Source organism: Hypomesus nipponensis, chromosome 14 (assembly GCF_054491055.1).
Source record: "Hypomesus nipponensis isolate SF chromosome 14, ASM5449105v1, whole genome shotgun sequence".
Lineage (NCBI taxonomy): Eukaryota > Metazoa > Chordata > Actinopteri > Osmeriformes > Osmeridae > Hypomesus > Hypomesus nipponensis.
The window spans coordinates 18,076,792-18,092,013 of NC_140374.1; the positions used below are offsets into that span (position 1 = coordinate 18,076,792).

Consider the following 15,222-nt stretch of genomic DNA (forward strand, 5'->3'; position numbering starts at 1 on the left):
TTTTACTGGACTACAAATCTACAAAACCTGGAAACCTTCATTTTTTACTGTTTGGAAAGATGGTTACTATTCAGCCTAACAATTTTGTTTCAATAACTGGCAAGCAGTTACTTAGATAATACAGCTATTACCTAATTACTGTTTTCCTGTTAATTCAGCATTCTGGAATTAATCAATGGATTAAATACTGACTTTGATCAATCTGACCACAAGGTGTCCTCTGGAACCAAGACTTCAAACTAGTAGAATCATCATTAGTTATTACACGTATTCACAGCATATACTTATGTGCAGATTTTAAATATTCTTTATTATACAGATATTTGTTCAATATTTATTCATATTTACATCTACATATTTGTGCAAACATAGTCTTTAGCGTGGCACATGTGGTGACCCTAGTCAAAAGCACATAATACACAAAGAAAATGTATGTGTGTATAAAAGAGGATTTCTTAGTGTGCCTTATACACTCTATGCACACTACAACACATTTTTTACAAAACAATTTTTTTACAAAACACATTCTAAAGTGTACAAAAACGAAGCATATTGAAATGTTTGATTAGATAACTGGATTAATACACTGAAAACAGGATTATGACCAATCCAAAACATCAACATGCGAAACAAGTGGCAGGTGTAGTAAGAAAAGTAATATAAACGTCGAAAATATAAGAAACATATAATAAACGAATAAAAGAATATTCTTTACACAGTTAATAATCTTGTTGTCAACACATTTTAAATGATGCAACAGTTAAACTTGCTAGTGTGCTGGTATGCTATACAGAATTCCTTTAGCATGTTGTGCTGGTGTTGGCAAGTACTGTGCTCGTGTGGCTGTGTTGGTGTTCTAACCCTGACCCAATCACATGGAAACAAACATGTCTTTTTCACTGGGATTTGTTCATTTCAAAATAATTATGGTCATTTTAAAAACTCTTTCCAAGTGATCGACTAACAATCCAGTACGTTGATATGGTACCCACGTAAAGCGAAAATACATATTCATAAAAATACATTTGTATTTTTTTTTTCATAAAATAAATACTTCTACTTTTTTTGTAATAGTGCAATATCACATTTGTAAGTGATTGGAGCCCCTCTGGCAGTGAGACGAGGTGGGCTGGTCTATGTCTAGAATGAGACAGTGAGACGAGGTGGGCTGGTCTATGTCTAGAATGAGACAGTGAGACGAGGTGGGCTGGTCTATGTCTAGAATGAGACAGTGAGACAGTCTCTAAAATTGTTGTGTACGTAGACACTACAGGTGCCATAATAACCGCAGGTGGACTGAGAGGGAGGGAGTGGGTGGGTGGGGGGGTTATGGATGAGAGGAATAGGATTGGATAACAGATCTAGAGATTCACGTGGACACACAGCAATGGTGCTGGCAGTCCATACATGAGCTCAGGTTTGCTTCAAATCCATTCAGACTTCAAATTCAATTCCAAATCACAAAACAATTTTCTATCAATATCTTCTTTCAAGTTTGTCAATTTGTAGTCGATAAAAAAAAAAACACATTTGAATAAGGAACTAAACTAAAACCCTGGTCCTTCCTCCTGATTGGTTGAGCCTGAACCAGTTCCTTCATCTTGATTGGCTGAATCCAACCCTGGTTAGCAACAGGACCTTTTCTTTTGGGAGGGACTGTTCACCAGGATGACCGTCTTCTCTTTCTGTCTGTCCTCCTGCTCCTTCAGGACCCTGCCACGGGAGAGGAGACACAGGATGGAGCAGGTACATTTACAGAGTATTACTCTAGTATGTCATCGGGTCTGAAGCGAGGGTGAGGCTGTTTGCTGGTCCAGAGCTCGACAGGGTCTCACCTGGCCAAATGCACCATGGAGTCCACCACATTGTGTCCGGAGCAGGCGCTGCACTCGTAGAAGATCAGTCGGTGGTCCTGTCAATCATCACATAGCACCCGCCCCATTATCACCAGAGAAGATAAAGCAAGAAGCACAAAGTCGACATGACATTGTAATACTGGTACGGCACACATCATCGCACATGTGATCAGCTATTCTTGAAGCCTCTCCTCCACAGCAGACACACACAGACCTTGGCTAGTTTCTTTCCTACTCCGACCTGGACCTCTCTTTCACTCTCTTTGTCCGTCTTGTTGCCCAGCAGCATGATGGGAATGTCCTCACCAGCTCCTTCCTGCGAGGGGGAGGAGGGGGGACAAAACAGGGAGAACCAAGGGAGAGGAAGAAGGAGAGACAGACAGAGAGGAGTTGAGCTATATCCTCGTCGATGCTTTGAGTTCTCTTCCCAAACTAAACGAATATTCAAATGTTGTATGCCTGGTGTATCACCTGTACACTGGTCAGCCACTGCCTGACAGATGTGAAGCTTTGCTCAGATGTGATGTCATACATAACAACCACTCCATCTGCCTTGCGGAAGAACTGCTTAGTAATGCTGCGGTACCTGCAGAGGAGGAGGGGGGGAGGGGGATGGGGAGGAGGGGGAGGGGGAGGAGGGGGCCACGGACATGAAGGAGCAGGAAAAGAATGGAAGGGAGGGGTAGAAGGAAGAGGAAACAACACATGCACACCATAGTTAAGTATCATCTTACCTAATAGTAACACAATACTTTAAAACCCATTTCTTTCCTGTTCGCTAACATCAAAATAGGGCCCAACCCTTCAGTTACAGTGGTTGTGGAGTTTCCACACTCATGTGCCCTGTCCATGCAGGGGGGGGCTAGGGGGGGGTGCTAGGGCTGAGGGCTTGGGGCAGAGGAGTCGGTCAGGTAAAGAGGTGCGATGTTGTGATGGGACCGATTTCTCCCTCCACTTTCTCCTCGAGTTGGTCCTCACCTCTCCTGTCCTGCTGTGTCCCACATCTGCAGCGCCACCTGGCTGCTGTCTACGGTAATGGTCTTTACACTGTAGTCTATACCTGGAGGGAGGAAAAACAATCGGCAAAATGCATGTTTACAGTCAATTCAACACACAGTTACAGTAACATATTCTACAAGACACAGACTCTGTTCATTGTTGATGATCTCAAAGTCACAAAAGGGTCGACATGATATCAAATGTTGTATTGCAGAACTCATGAACACCTTGAGGGAATAAGTGGTCAAATTGGAAGATGAAATGATGGTTCAAACATAGACATGACTACAAAGATGGAGAGATGCAGAGATGGACACGTTTTCTGCACATTGTCACCGGTGTCTAGACCCTGCACCAGTCTGAACGCAGTCTTTGAAACATCAAACCATGCCATGACTCCACTGTGCTCTGCATATCATTCAGCCTGTGTTGGTGTCCCCTCGAGCCTGCAGGCCGTCCGTCCAGCAGATGACTGGTGATGTGCCAGGGCTGGGGTACACAGGCGTCGGGTGGAACAGCACAGCAAGGCTGTGACTTCACAAGACACGTCATGTGATGCTGCCAGGCAAGCTCTCAGACAGCCCTCAGCAGTCCCCATACCCACCCTGAACAGCACACACTTATCCTAGGACCCCATACCCACCCTGAACAGCACATGCTTATCCTAGGACCCCATACCCACCCTGAACAGCACACTTATCCTAGGACCCCATACCCACCCTGAACAGCACACTTATCCTAGGACCCCATACCCACCCTGAACAGCACACTTATCCTAGGACCCCATACCCACCCTGAACAGCACAAACTTATCCTAGGACCCCATACCCACCCTGAACAGCACAAACTTATCCTAGGACCCCATACCCACCCTGAACAGCACACACTTATCCTAGGACCCCATACCCACCCTGAACAGCACACGCTTATCCTAGGACCCCATGACAAACTGTGGCATCTTAAGCCTCATCTATCTAGAAACATCTATCTATTGTAATGTATAACATCATATTGTCGAACTTGCATTACGGATTGAAGTAGCAGGCGTTCTAATATAGGTCACAGGTAACATAGAAAACGATGCTATCTGGCTAACACAGGCCCACTACTTCTCATGAAAGCCCTTGGAGCTGTGATGTGTGGGCCACATATGAGCCAAGCCGGGTGTGTATTGTGTGTCACTGCCACCGCCCATGCAGTCCAAGAATGTGGAGCCGCCGCGGCCGCCACCCCTGCCTGAGATTAGCTGTAATCAGCTTTTCACACTGCTGAGTGTGAAGCTGAGCTGGGAGAGGTTAGGAGGAGGGCCACAGGGCTGTGCCTGGTGTTGTTTGTGTGTCTGCGCGCGTGTGGTTAGATATGTGCAAGTGTGTGTGTGTGTGTGTGTGTACTGACCTACGGTGGCAGCGGTGCCTGGGTAGAATAAGTCATCACAAAAGCGTCTGAGGAGGGAGGTCTTCCCAACGCTCGAGTTGCCCACCAGGACCACCTTAAAGAGCCGGTCAGGGGGCAAGCACGCACCCTCCTCCTGGAGAGAGAAGGGGGAGGGGGGCGGGTTAGAGAGAAACAGAGAGAGAGTCAGACAGAAAGAGAGAGACAGCGAGCATGAGAGACAATTGGAGCAATGAAAGCTGTGCCCAGAAACCCCACAATTTCTTAATTTGAAGTAGATCAACATGATCTCAGAACCAGGGTCTGCTAAGTTACTGAGAGAAATCAAACCAATCCTTAAGCCCTCTGGGAGATAAGCCTCCAGTTCTCAGCGAGGGCAGTCGCAAGGTCACAAGCACACTGAACTCTCCCTTTCCGAGTGAGAAAGTCAACAGCTGTGACCGACTGCTCCTATCTCTGCCCTGGTCTTGTGGAAAAACAGCACGGCCAAATGAACTCTTTGTCCTGTAAAGCACAGGCAACCCGGGCTGCCAGGCCAGACCCATGGACAGATCATCAGCTCATCTCTTAGGAACCTGATCCCATCTGAGGACCACTGTGGCCCCGACCTCGCACAGCCGATGCCTGCATGGCACACATGACTCGCATGTGTGCGAGGCTTTCAGCGTGTACTGAATGGCCCCGAGTCGTGTCAACGCGTCTGCGTGTAATGAATCCGACGGCACATGCTTACATTCTGAACCGTCTCCTTGCCAACGGGCTGACCTCGGGGCGAAGTGGGCGTCGCCCTCTCTCCGCTGCCCCCCTCCTTCTCATGCCACTGCTGCTCGTCCGGGGAGGCGGGGCCAACAATGGTCATCTCCAGATCTGTCTCCTCCCCCTCCTCCTCATCCTCCTCTGCCTCCACCCCCTCCTCCTCCTCCTCTCTCCAGTCTCGGAGCTCGGCGTGGTAGTCCTCCTGCAGGAGATAGGGGAGGTGGTCCTCCTCGATGGAGATGATCCTCTGGAGATGACGTCGCTGGGGGGGCTGGAGGGCCCCGCGGCCCCCGCACACCTCCTCCTCCAGGCTGCAGCCATTCACCCCCGCCATGCTCTTCTTCTTGTGCGAGGCCCCCTCCCCTTCATCTTCACTGGGGGGAGGGAGGGAGGGGGGGTATTAGCTACATCTTCTCTAGCAGCAACATCTGACATGAAGTAACACAGTAACAACTGATGGAGAGATCTGATTGGTCGGGGTCGCTCCACTCTGTGAAACTAGACTTGAAAGCATGTTTGTCATTTCTAAGAAGCTCCATCATTTTCCATTGACTACTCCGCTTCCAAAACGACTCAGCTAAAAGGGATGCTTTTAAAGCAGTATTTAAGAATGGACTGCAGGTTGGTTAGATCTTTCCATGGCTGTGCTAGACCAGACTCATTTCATTAGGCAGCGTACCTTCTGAACGCCTCACTGTCTGTGTGTTTCACAGCACTGGATCCAGACCTCTGCTTCCATCCTGGCTTTTTAATGTTCATGGGCTTCGAGGAAAAAGACAAACACAATTAATGACCGGTCAGGTTAAGTAAGTTGCACTTTCTGGATTTCTGAGAATTTCAGACTCCAGAGAATTTTTGTTTCAGACTCCTGACTCAGGGGCTCAAGGATGTCATGAATATCACAAATTGAAAAAGCAAATCCGCAACACTTTGCATTAGGGTCACATTAAAAGAATAGCAATACCTATTAGAACAACATTGCAGTCACATAGCAACTGCTAGGTTGTGACAGTACACTTCATAATGATTTCGAAGTTCAAGTGAAATTCACTCTGCTGGAAAGTGTTTACATGAAGTGTTAACATTTGTTTGTGCAGTGGACAAGTATTTTACCTGTTGGAACATGTCTCGCTCGTCTCGTAAATGCTTGTTCATCTCTCTGAATACAAAAACAGAAATACAAGGATTTATTAAAAGCTAAATCTTGGACCATGGATAAATAACAGTTTTTTTTGTGCATTTGACTCTCAATTACTGCAACAGCATGTAAACTGCAAAGGTGTGTCCTTGGTCTGAATACGTGTATTGTTTGCAGCCACGCTCTGCTCTAGATGAGAACGCCCGTGTCGTGACAAACACGGAGCAGAACCATCTTCTTTTAAACACACAAACCACTTGAAATGACGTCAAGCATATTATGGAGAATTGCTGCAGCTTGCTGGGAGTTTAAGTGCAGTACATTCAGTGGGGCTCAGTCTGACTCCGAGACACAATGAGTTACATGGGCTTTTTGCATCCAGCACTTGACTAACCTGTAGCAGCGGTAAACCGTACTTACCTCAGGAGATCCAGCTGTTTCAGCAGGCTGGATCTCTCTCTCTGCAGTCCCTCAGTGACCCGGTACATCTCCCTGAGGTGAACATTATACATTCATAGAATAAACAGTAGTTTTACAGTACTTTACCAGTTGTTTTTTTATTGGTGGATATACTGTGGACTGGAATAAAAGCCTTGGTTTCTGGTGGTGCCATGAAGTGGTTGAGAAGCGTTACATCTCCCTGTCGTCATGCAGACGAGAGGCCTGCTCCTGCAGTAGGTCCAGCTGCTGTTGGGCCACCTGCAGCTCCTGGCTGGTGTGCTCCAGGTCCCTGGCCAGATCCTCGTTGGTCTGCTTCAACATCACGTTCTCCACCCTGGTCACGTGCTGCTCGCTGTGCAGGTCCTGGCACTGGTGCTCCAGCTGAGACAAGGACCAGGAGAACGTCAAGACAAGGTCGTGATATGGTCATGGGGTAGTCAAGGTATGGCCAATGAAGACGGGTTTGAGATAAATGGGAGAAAGATTTGCCTGGAAATGCTCATTTCCACCAGAAAGCTTAGGATTTATCCCCACTCCCGACACAATTTTGAATGGGAATGAATTGTCGGTCCTCACTAGGATGGAAAAACGAACCTGTGTGTGTGTGTATGTGTGTGTGTGTGTGTGAGAGAGAGTGAGTACATGTGCATGTCTGCCTAAGTGTACAGTATGTGTGAATACAATCAACAGTTTTGAAAGGAGAGATGCAGCAGAGCTGTGAGACAAAGCCAGAGCAGGAGCAGTACACAGACATTTACCTTCAGTAATATGTTTTAAAAGACTGAGAGCAGTTTTGCCCAGATTGAGGTGTTACAGTGCCAATTAACACTTGTTTGTTGATATTAAGGCACACGCTGCACTGTGCTGTTAGAGCTGATTGAAATCTGGAAACAATCAGTGTTTGGACAAAACTTCAGTGCTACTCATGACTGTGGTGTAAGCAGCTGGGGGGCGATAACTGTGCCGTAAAAAGAAGCGATGTCAGTAGGGCTAAGGATCAGCAGTGTTTTGCCGTCACCCAAACAACCCTACTGATCTCCAGACTCCTTGAACACTTGCTTAGATCTGAAAGCCGGATATGTGGGGGCAAAGCTATTGCCTTTTTTTGTACTCTTTTCACTTGGAAGTTAGGACAGGGGGTTGGGCTTTAGCAGGGCCTGGTGCCTGGTGTTTTCACTCTTTCTCCATTACCCTCTACCCCTATGTCTATAGTTTACCCTCTCTCACCCTCCTCTCTTTCTGGAAGAGCTGCTCCAGCTCCCGTTCCTTAATGGTCAGCTGGTCTTCCAGGTCCTGACTGTAAGTCAGGAACTTCTCAGAGTCCTGCAGCACACACAGAGACAGAGAGAGAGAAAGAGAAAGAGAGACAGAGAAAGAGAGACAGAGACAGAGACAGAGAGAGAGAGAGAGAGAGAGAGAGAGAGAGAGAGAGAGAGAGAGAGAGAGAGAGAGAGAGAGAGGAGCGTTCAGTCTGACTCAAGAAGAAGGGCTGAGGACAAGCCCAGGCCGGGTTGAGGACAAGCCCAGGCCGCGCCTCCTTCCAGCCAGACGGTACCTGCGTCAGGATCCGCTCCTTCTCAGTCTTGATCTGCTGCTCCATCTCCTCATACAGTCGCTGGATCTCGTCATCGTGCGTGGCTGCTTTCCTGTTTCAGAAGGAAGATCAGCGTAGCGCTGTCAGCCTGTTCTTCAGCAGGTATGCATGTTAACGTTTGCTGCAGCCAAGCACATGTGGAGTATGAGCAGAGCCTGCTGATCCTCAACACTACCCTTCATCAGACACGTCGCACCTTAGCTATACTTTGAGGCCTGATAGGTCTTCTTAGTCTGTTCTGTGCTTTGAAGCTTCCATTGTAAAATAACCCACACTCAAATGTTTTACCTCACCAGACCCACAGACCAATTCTTGAGCAGCCAAATTGAGTTAATTCCCCATATTTGGGGATTTCTAGATTAAAAAACATTCCAAGGAGGATAAGTGATTTTACTTGTCTACAGAAATTCCTGTCAAAACAAAGCATGAACATTTCCCTGACATGTTATCGGACGTTATGTGCTTTGAAAGAAAAATCTGTGGAGCTGGGTGGTTGGGTAAAGTGTCCATAAACATGTGAACTGGGCCCACACTGTAAAACATAAACACTGTTTCCAATAAAACACTATTTTTCAGTGTATAGAACTCTGGTCTTGTCGGGAGGAAAATCAAGTGTGGAAAAAGATATGACTGAAATGAAATTCTATGGACAGTAATGTTATGGTGAAATAACAGAGGCACAAGTTTGCATGAACAATTGAACTTTCACGACGGTGTGCTCAGAGTTCTACCTCTTGAGGGCGGTCTCCATCTCCCTCTTCTCCTGGTTGACCTCCTTGATCTGGAAGGTGACCCGGGCCAGGAATTCTTCAAAGTTGGAGAGGAGATGCGGCTCATCTCTCCTTAGCTGAGCCCACAGGCTACGCACCTCACCAGGTCTAAGGAGGCAAGAGAAGGAGAGGAGGCAAGAGAAGGAGAGGAAACCGGGATAGGACGAGGGGAGAATAGAAGGAGATGGGGAAGATGAGACATGAGGAAGAAGGGAGGACAGGAGGAGAGGAGACAGGAAGGGAGCAAATGAGGCAATGTGGAGATCCAGGCTTAATATGAGACAGGAGGAGATACAAGGGGAGAGCTCAGTTTAATATCAGCATGGCCAAGGCAAAGGTCTAAATATGAAAAAAATGACTTCCTCCCTTTTCATTTGGTACATAAAATGTCAAGGACAAGTTTATTAGAAACAACTAAAGTCATGTATAAAGCCAGAAAGGACTACATTCACATTCAAGAGCCACAATCACTGTGTGTGTGCTTAGGTTCCTAAATCCTCTAAATCCACATGTGGTCAAGATGTTCTTGCCATTCATAATATGATTTCCTTTTATTAAAATACTGACGCACTGGATGGCAACCACTGCCAAAGTATTTACGTCACCGCACAGGTGCCTGAATCTCTGAACCTAACATTTGACAGGAGGCACGATGCACGTTCATGTGGAGAAAACCTTTGACAGGTGAATAATGTATGGCTGTATTAAGCCCAAAAGGTTGGTGCACAAAGTGATGTGATCAAAACTGTCTGCATTCCTTTCCATTTGTGGACTGGGCTTGTCAGAGAGTCAATAGGATGTGCTTCTTAGTCTGACGTTTGTCTACACCAATGTTGACCTTCAGTGAGCAGTCGTGTTTGCTAAAGGTGAGTCTAATCAAGCATTGGACCAGGCCCAGCTTTGACTCTGCTGAGCCCAGAGTTTAGAAGGCCAGACCAGAGACAGCAAGCCTGTACACCTGACAGAGCTCCACAGACACAATGTCAGCTGAACCGTGACACAACATGAAGATGCAGCTTCAACAGCATCAATGCAGGTTTCCTTCTAATCATCTTTGCTTCATGCTATCTCCCGTGCAGCCTTCACAGCTAGGAAGCTGAGCTCTCTCTTTTGACCGCAAGGCTGCTGGCACTCGAGACAGAATGGAACACTGTAATCAACATTGAGTTGGTTTGTTCAGCTGTCTTCCACACAGCTCCACACGAAGACAACAGCAGCAGAGGAGATTCGGGGACTTAGCTAAAGGCGGGACAACAGATTATAAGTAAACAGCTTAGGTTTCCACACACCTAGGGCAATTACAGATCCAGATATGGACAAGGAAAGAGGTGTGTTTGATTGGCCTAACAGCTGATGCTGTAATTATGGGGGCTGAGCCACTGGTTTACTCACAGTGGCAAGACAAAGGAAGTGCATTTCAGTACAGGACTGTACAGTATTTTCATATGGCAATGAACACTTTCACCCACTCCTCAAAGACATTGCTGGCTCCAAGGCTGTCCATCAGCATGCAGAAGTGCCTCTCCTCATCATCCTCACTCCCCGCCAGCTGCTCCTCCCACTGGCTCTGGTACAGGGTCTCCGCCGCCGTCTCACAGGGGCTGGCCTCCCCCGTCCGGTCCCCCACTGACAGTCTCTGTCCAAATATGAACTCACCTGGAGAAAAACAGGAAGACTCAAGACAGGTTCCGGTAAACATTTTCGTCGAGGTAAATGCTCGCTGGATTCAGAGAACTCGAGTTGTTGAGAACCTACTGAAGCCAGAGGAGAACTCGTCCAGAGTAAGGTATCCGTTGCCGTCCAAGTCCAGAGTGTCGAACACATTCTCCAGCTCGTCTGCACTCAGTGGTAGCTCTCCATGGAGCCTCTGAAGAGAGAGGAACACAGGTGGCATTGACATGATCGTCTGAAAGACTTAGTATAGATCTATTGTGAAAAACCCTTGGAATACACAATGAAGCCGCATGACTGACACTGTAGCAATACAGTTGGCTATATTACAATGATGTCCAAAACTATAATGTTCCCCAATCCATCCCTTCAACATCCAACACAAGCAGAATCAACATCAAGTGTGCTGTCCCTATTTTGAATTTATATTTAGAACCTGGTTTACTTACATGCTTTGTGCCGTATCTGAACAGGGCTTTGCAACTAAGAGTAGTATGATGTGTGCGGTGTGTTTTTAGTGTACTGTAGCTCAGTGGCCGTTCCAGACACTCATAAAGTACTTTGGTATTCTGATACTACAAGATGGGTAAACATGAGAGAGCCACTGTGTTTCACTGCTTGTTAAAGCTGTTATCAGTCTGGAGCACAGGCCTTGGGTCAGCAGTTGCCTGGTTCATGGTGTGGTCATGGTGTGAAACGCTTGACAAGTTGGCATCAGCAGAAAAACACATCATATCTATCAGTTAAGCATTTTTGGCGATGCTTGAGTGGCTAAAATAACAAAAAGGACATTCACAGTTCCTGAACACTAACATACCAACTGTCCCACGCATTCTACCCGAAGATTACCAAGAAATAGCTTTTCGATAATGTGATACTGTTTTAATAACATATTATTACATATTGGCATGTGCTTGAAAAAAGGTCAGCAACATTATCTAGCCAACACATGTCCCCCGACTACCATACCAGAGACCCTATCTGAGAATGATACTGAGCAAAGCTATGCTTATTTCAATACTTTTACCGCCTATACAACAACAACAAAATATATCCAGCGAGCAGCATCCCTAATCCCCAAATCATTTCCATAACCATGGGATGGATCAAAGAGGTGCTCCTATTGAGCAGCCCTCCAAAGTGCGTGGGCCCGTGAGGGCTTCATCAAAGAGCATCCACAACAGATGGCCTTCTGACAGAGACAAGGAAATCTACACAATAATGCTGCTGGAGAAGGAGTCGAACAAAGCTGCCGCCTGTCTTTCTGCTCCCGTTAACGTACTCCTCTCCCCTCTCGGCTCCTCTCCCCACCCCTCCTTCATGCTGTCCTCCAGGATGTGTGGAGCTGCGACCCTATGAGCACCTCTCGGAAGAGCACACGCAGTCCCGGTCCGAGGAATCGTGTGAAAGGACCAGGTGGTTGCCCTCGAGTCTTACGAGAGAGGCCTACGGGTTATGGCTGATATTAGGACACTGACCCAGATACTGACTGTCCTCATTGTCTGTAAGCTGAGGAGAGGCACTTGCATCATTCATATGTTCTATAAAAAGCCAATGCTGACCTTTATGAGATGAAAATCAGTGACCAATAAACAATTCTTTTCAGAACATTGCCGTTTGTTCCCTGCAGTATTTTGCATCCGTTTCGCTAGCAAAACTCTCCAAACTCAATAGATTAAATATTTTCTTACCTGCATGTCTCTGCGCGTGATGAAGCCCTTGTCCTCGATGTCACAGATCTGGAAGAACTCATGAGTTTTCTCCTGGATGGTGCTGCCCTCATTTTCCTCACCTCCATCACCTGAACCCCCCCAGAGAGACCCTCTATTGGCCCCCTCAGGGATGTCCTTTCTGGGTCTAACACTCCTGGATCCTGGGGTTAAAGACGCAGTATAGATACTGGTGGAAGCTGCCATTGGGGTGTGTGTCAGTCCGTCCGTCCGTCCGTCTGTCTGTCTGTCAGCACCTGTCTGCCTGTCTGTCTGTCTGTCTGTCTGTCTGTCTGTCTGTCTGTCTGTCTGTCTCTCTCTCTCTCTCTCTCTCTCTCTCTGTCCCTCTCTCTGTCTGTGCCTCCAGGTCTGCTTATCTCCTCGTTAGTGTGTCTGTGTGTCTGTCTGGATGGCCCAGTCTCCTCCTCCTCCTCCTCTTCACATGTGTGTGAGTGGGCTGGGGACGAGCAGGCAGAAGGGACCCAGACCCAGGACTCTCTCACTCAGCTCCAGCCTCCGGCACATCACAGGCTCTCAGCGATGTCATCGCTCGTCATCTCTTAGCAACCGCCTCTCTTTAATTAGTGGATAATGCCTAGGAGAAGAAACAGGAAGGCCGATAGGTAACAGGGCCATGTGAATGTAGAACCGTCATACATGCAGCATGTGCCTTGTTTTTAGTTGATGAAGTCCTTTTTTATCTTGAAATCGTACTAATAACAGAGCTTACGTTTTTTTTCCTTCATAGTTTCACGCATAATCGGAGAATATTGAATTCAGAATGGTATTGAAAAGGCAAGGAAACTCAAAAAGCACCTAGAAGAACAAGGGAAGGCTAACAAAGAAGGATCCATTGTTGAAAAAGTATAGGGAGTGTCACTGCACAGCCTGGATTAGACTGCATGTAGTCGTCTAGTCTACAGACAGAAACTCCCCAATAGTAAACATACTCACAACAGATGGTCAACGTTCAATTGTCAATTGCCACTTCGATTGGACTAGGCTCAAGCTATGCCTACATTAGGGTTGGGCGTTTGAGGTGATTCTTCTTTTGAATGAGGTGGTCAGAAAGGAGACTTTACAATGCCAATCAAGTCTTTGTCCCCTGTTTTTCAGTTAATCTACCTATCTATTAGGGTGGGTGAAGTCTGTATTTTGCGAAAGACTGAAGTCATGGTGGGTTAAATAGGCTAAAACCGAAGTTAAAAAGTAAAAACTGCAGAGTGCACTAGTGTGGAAGACTGCCTTCAGCGTCAGTCACCTCAATCGACTAGCATAGCCCCAGACTGAGTCACCGCAGGAAGACAGCAGACAGAATTCACCCACACGAACAAACACTCACGCTGCCATATGCATGGATGCAAAAGCACTCAAACAGCCACATGTGAAAAAAAGTGAAACCACCACAAACCACAGCAAAAGCATCCCGCGCCTTTTAAAAGCAGAACAATTAGGTCAAGATAAAGTTGATGTGAGTAACACATAGCCTAGCATGACACATCCCAACACAACCACCAACGAAGAAATGAATTGGCAGGGGTAAGCCAGTGCTTCTTAGCAGTGCCAGCATAAAGAATGGCACAGTGGGTAGTAGGTACACCAGTTAGTATCCTGTCTTCTCGGAAAACATGTAGGCTAGAGGGAGATACGACAAACTCCAAACTCAAACTTGTCAGCATACCCGAGTCATTTAAATGGCCAGTTTAGGGAAATAGGCTATGGCCTGAAGGCATACTGTTTTGAATACTGCATCTTATCTGTTAGGGCAAGACTATTTAGGATGTACACCAGTCTAGACCACACAAAACAAAGGCCATATTGCATCAAACAACTTTTTAACCTTGTAACCTAGTTCAGAAACTAGATTTTGTTTTCTCTGTTTGAAAGTCAAGTGTTTATTTTTTCAGACTGACCCTACCCTGACTTAAAAACTGAACAAACCCGTTTAGAGTGCTAGTCTGGCAAGGCATTCTGTAAGAAGCACAAGGCTTATAAGTCAAAACAGAAAAAAATGTAAGGTGTGCTGTATCTCATAGTCTGATGATGGTTAGTAGTTGGGCACCTCACCCAGCTACCATCTCTTCATAACAGGCCAAGGCTAAATGAACTGTCTAAAGGAACTACATGAAGTTGCTCTTTTCACTCACCAAAAGTGCAACATGTCTATACATCAAAATGTTCAAAGTCTAACTAGAGGTATTTCAGGTCTAGCCTGTCCAGCTGCCAAGAAGAAATATTCCTTCCTGCTTACAAAGCCGAAATGTAGTGTTTGAAAGGCAAGCTGTGTCAGAACAGTTTTTGGGGGGCGGGGGCGGGGGAACATTTGAACGATTCTTCAGTTATACTTGCAAAACCTCACACTCGAAAGTTCAGTTAAAGGTACACGTGTAGCAACAACCATACTTCCTCATCACAGGAAGTGACTTTAACTTCCTAAAAATAAATAGTGCTAGTGCCTAGCGCTACTGTAGCTATCCGATCCGTTACTTTCACACATCAGACAACATACACACCTGTGGTAAAATAAAACTACAAAAACACAAATCTGACTATAGGATGTGGCGTCTCTTATATTGGTGTGATAAAAGTAACTAGGGGCTACACAATTGATCTACAGCAGGCCTATGTTTTATTAGCCTAACAATATTGTTCGCGGAAAAGCAGTGACATGAACCAGAACTTAGATTGATAGCGAAATAAGTAAATTACTTACCATGAAGTACAGTATATCCAAGCAATCAAAAGTCAAAAGTATCATTTAAACGACCTGCGGTCGCACTGCTCTTCTCAGTACCGGAATGTGACTGACACTTATTCTCCGGTCATGGGAGGGACTACTATTAAAAAGACTTGCATCGTCTGTAGCTAAGCAACCTGCCGTGCTGAAGTGTAGCTG

At 46.3% G+C, this 15,222-nt stretch overlaps 1 protein-coding gene across 1 annotated transcript; it reads right to left on the reverse strand.

The window, feature by feature from the left end:
- Positions 1–296: 296 nt before the first annotated feature.
- cracr2aa (calcium release activated channel regulator 2Aa) lies at positions 297–15,178 on the reverse strand. Its single transcript, XM_084672950.1, has 18 exons — positions 15,040–15,178; positions 12,309–12,921; positions 10,702–10,813; positions 10,416–10,602; positions 8,908–9,054; positions 8,138–8,228; positions 7,810–7,905; positions 6,776–6,963; positions 6,562–6,633; positions 6,117–6,162; positions 5,683–5,765; positions 4,981–5,377; positions 4,251–4,383; positions 2,835–2,916; positions 2,328–2,442; positions 2,071–2,172; positions 1,836–1,912; positions 297–1,713 (listed from the first exon to the last, which is right to left on the reverse strand). The coding sequence occupies exons 2-18, from the start codon at positions 12,531–12,533 to the stop codon at positions 1,626–1,628; spliced, it is 2,241 nt and encodes a 746-aa protein (XP_084529076.1). The 5' UTR covers positions 12,534–12,921; positions 15,040–15,178; the 3' UTR covers positions 297–1,625.
- Positions 15,179–15,222: the final 44 nt, after the last annotated feature.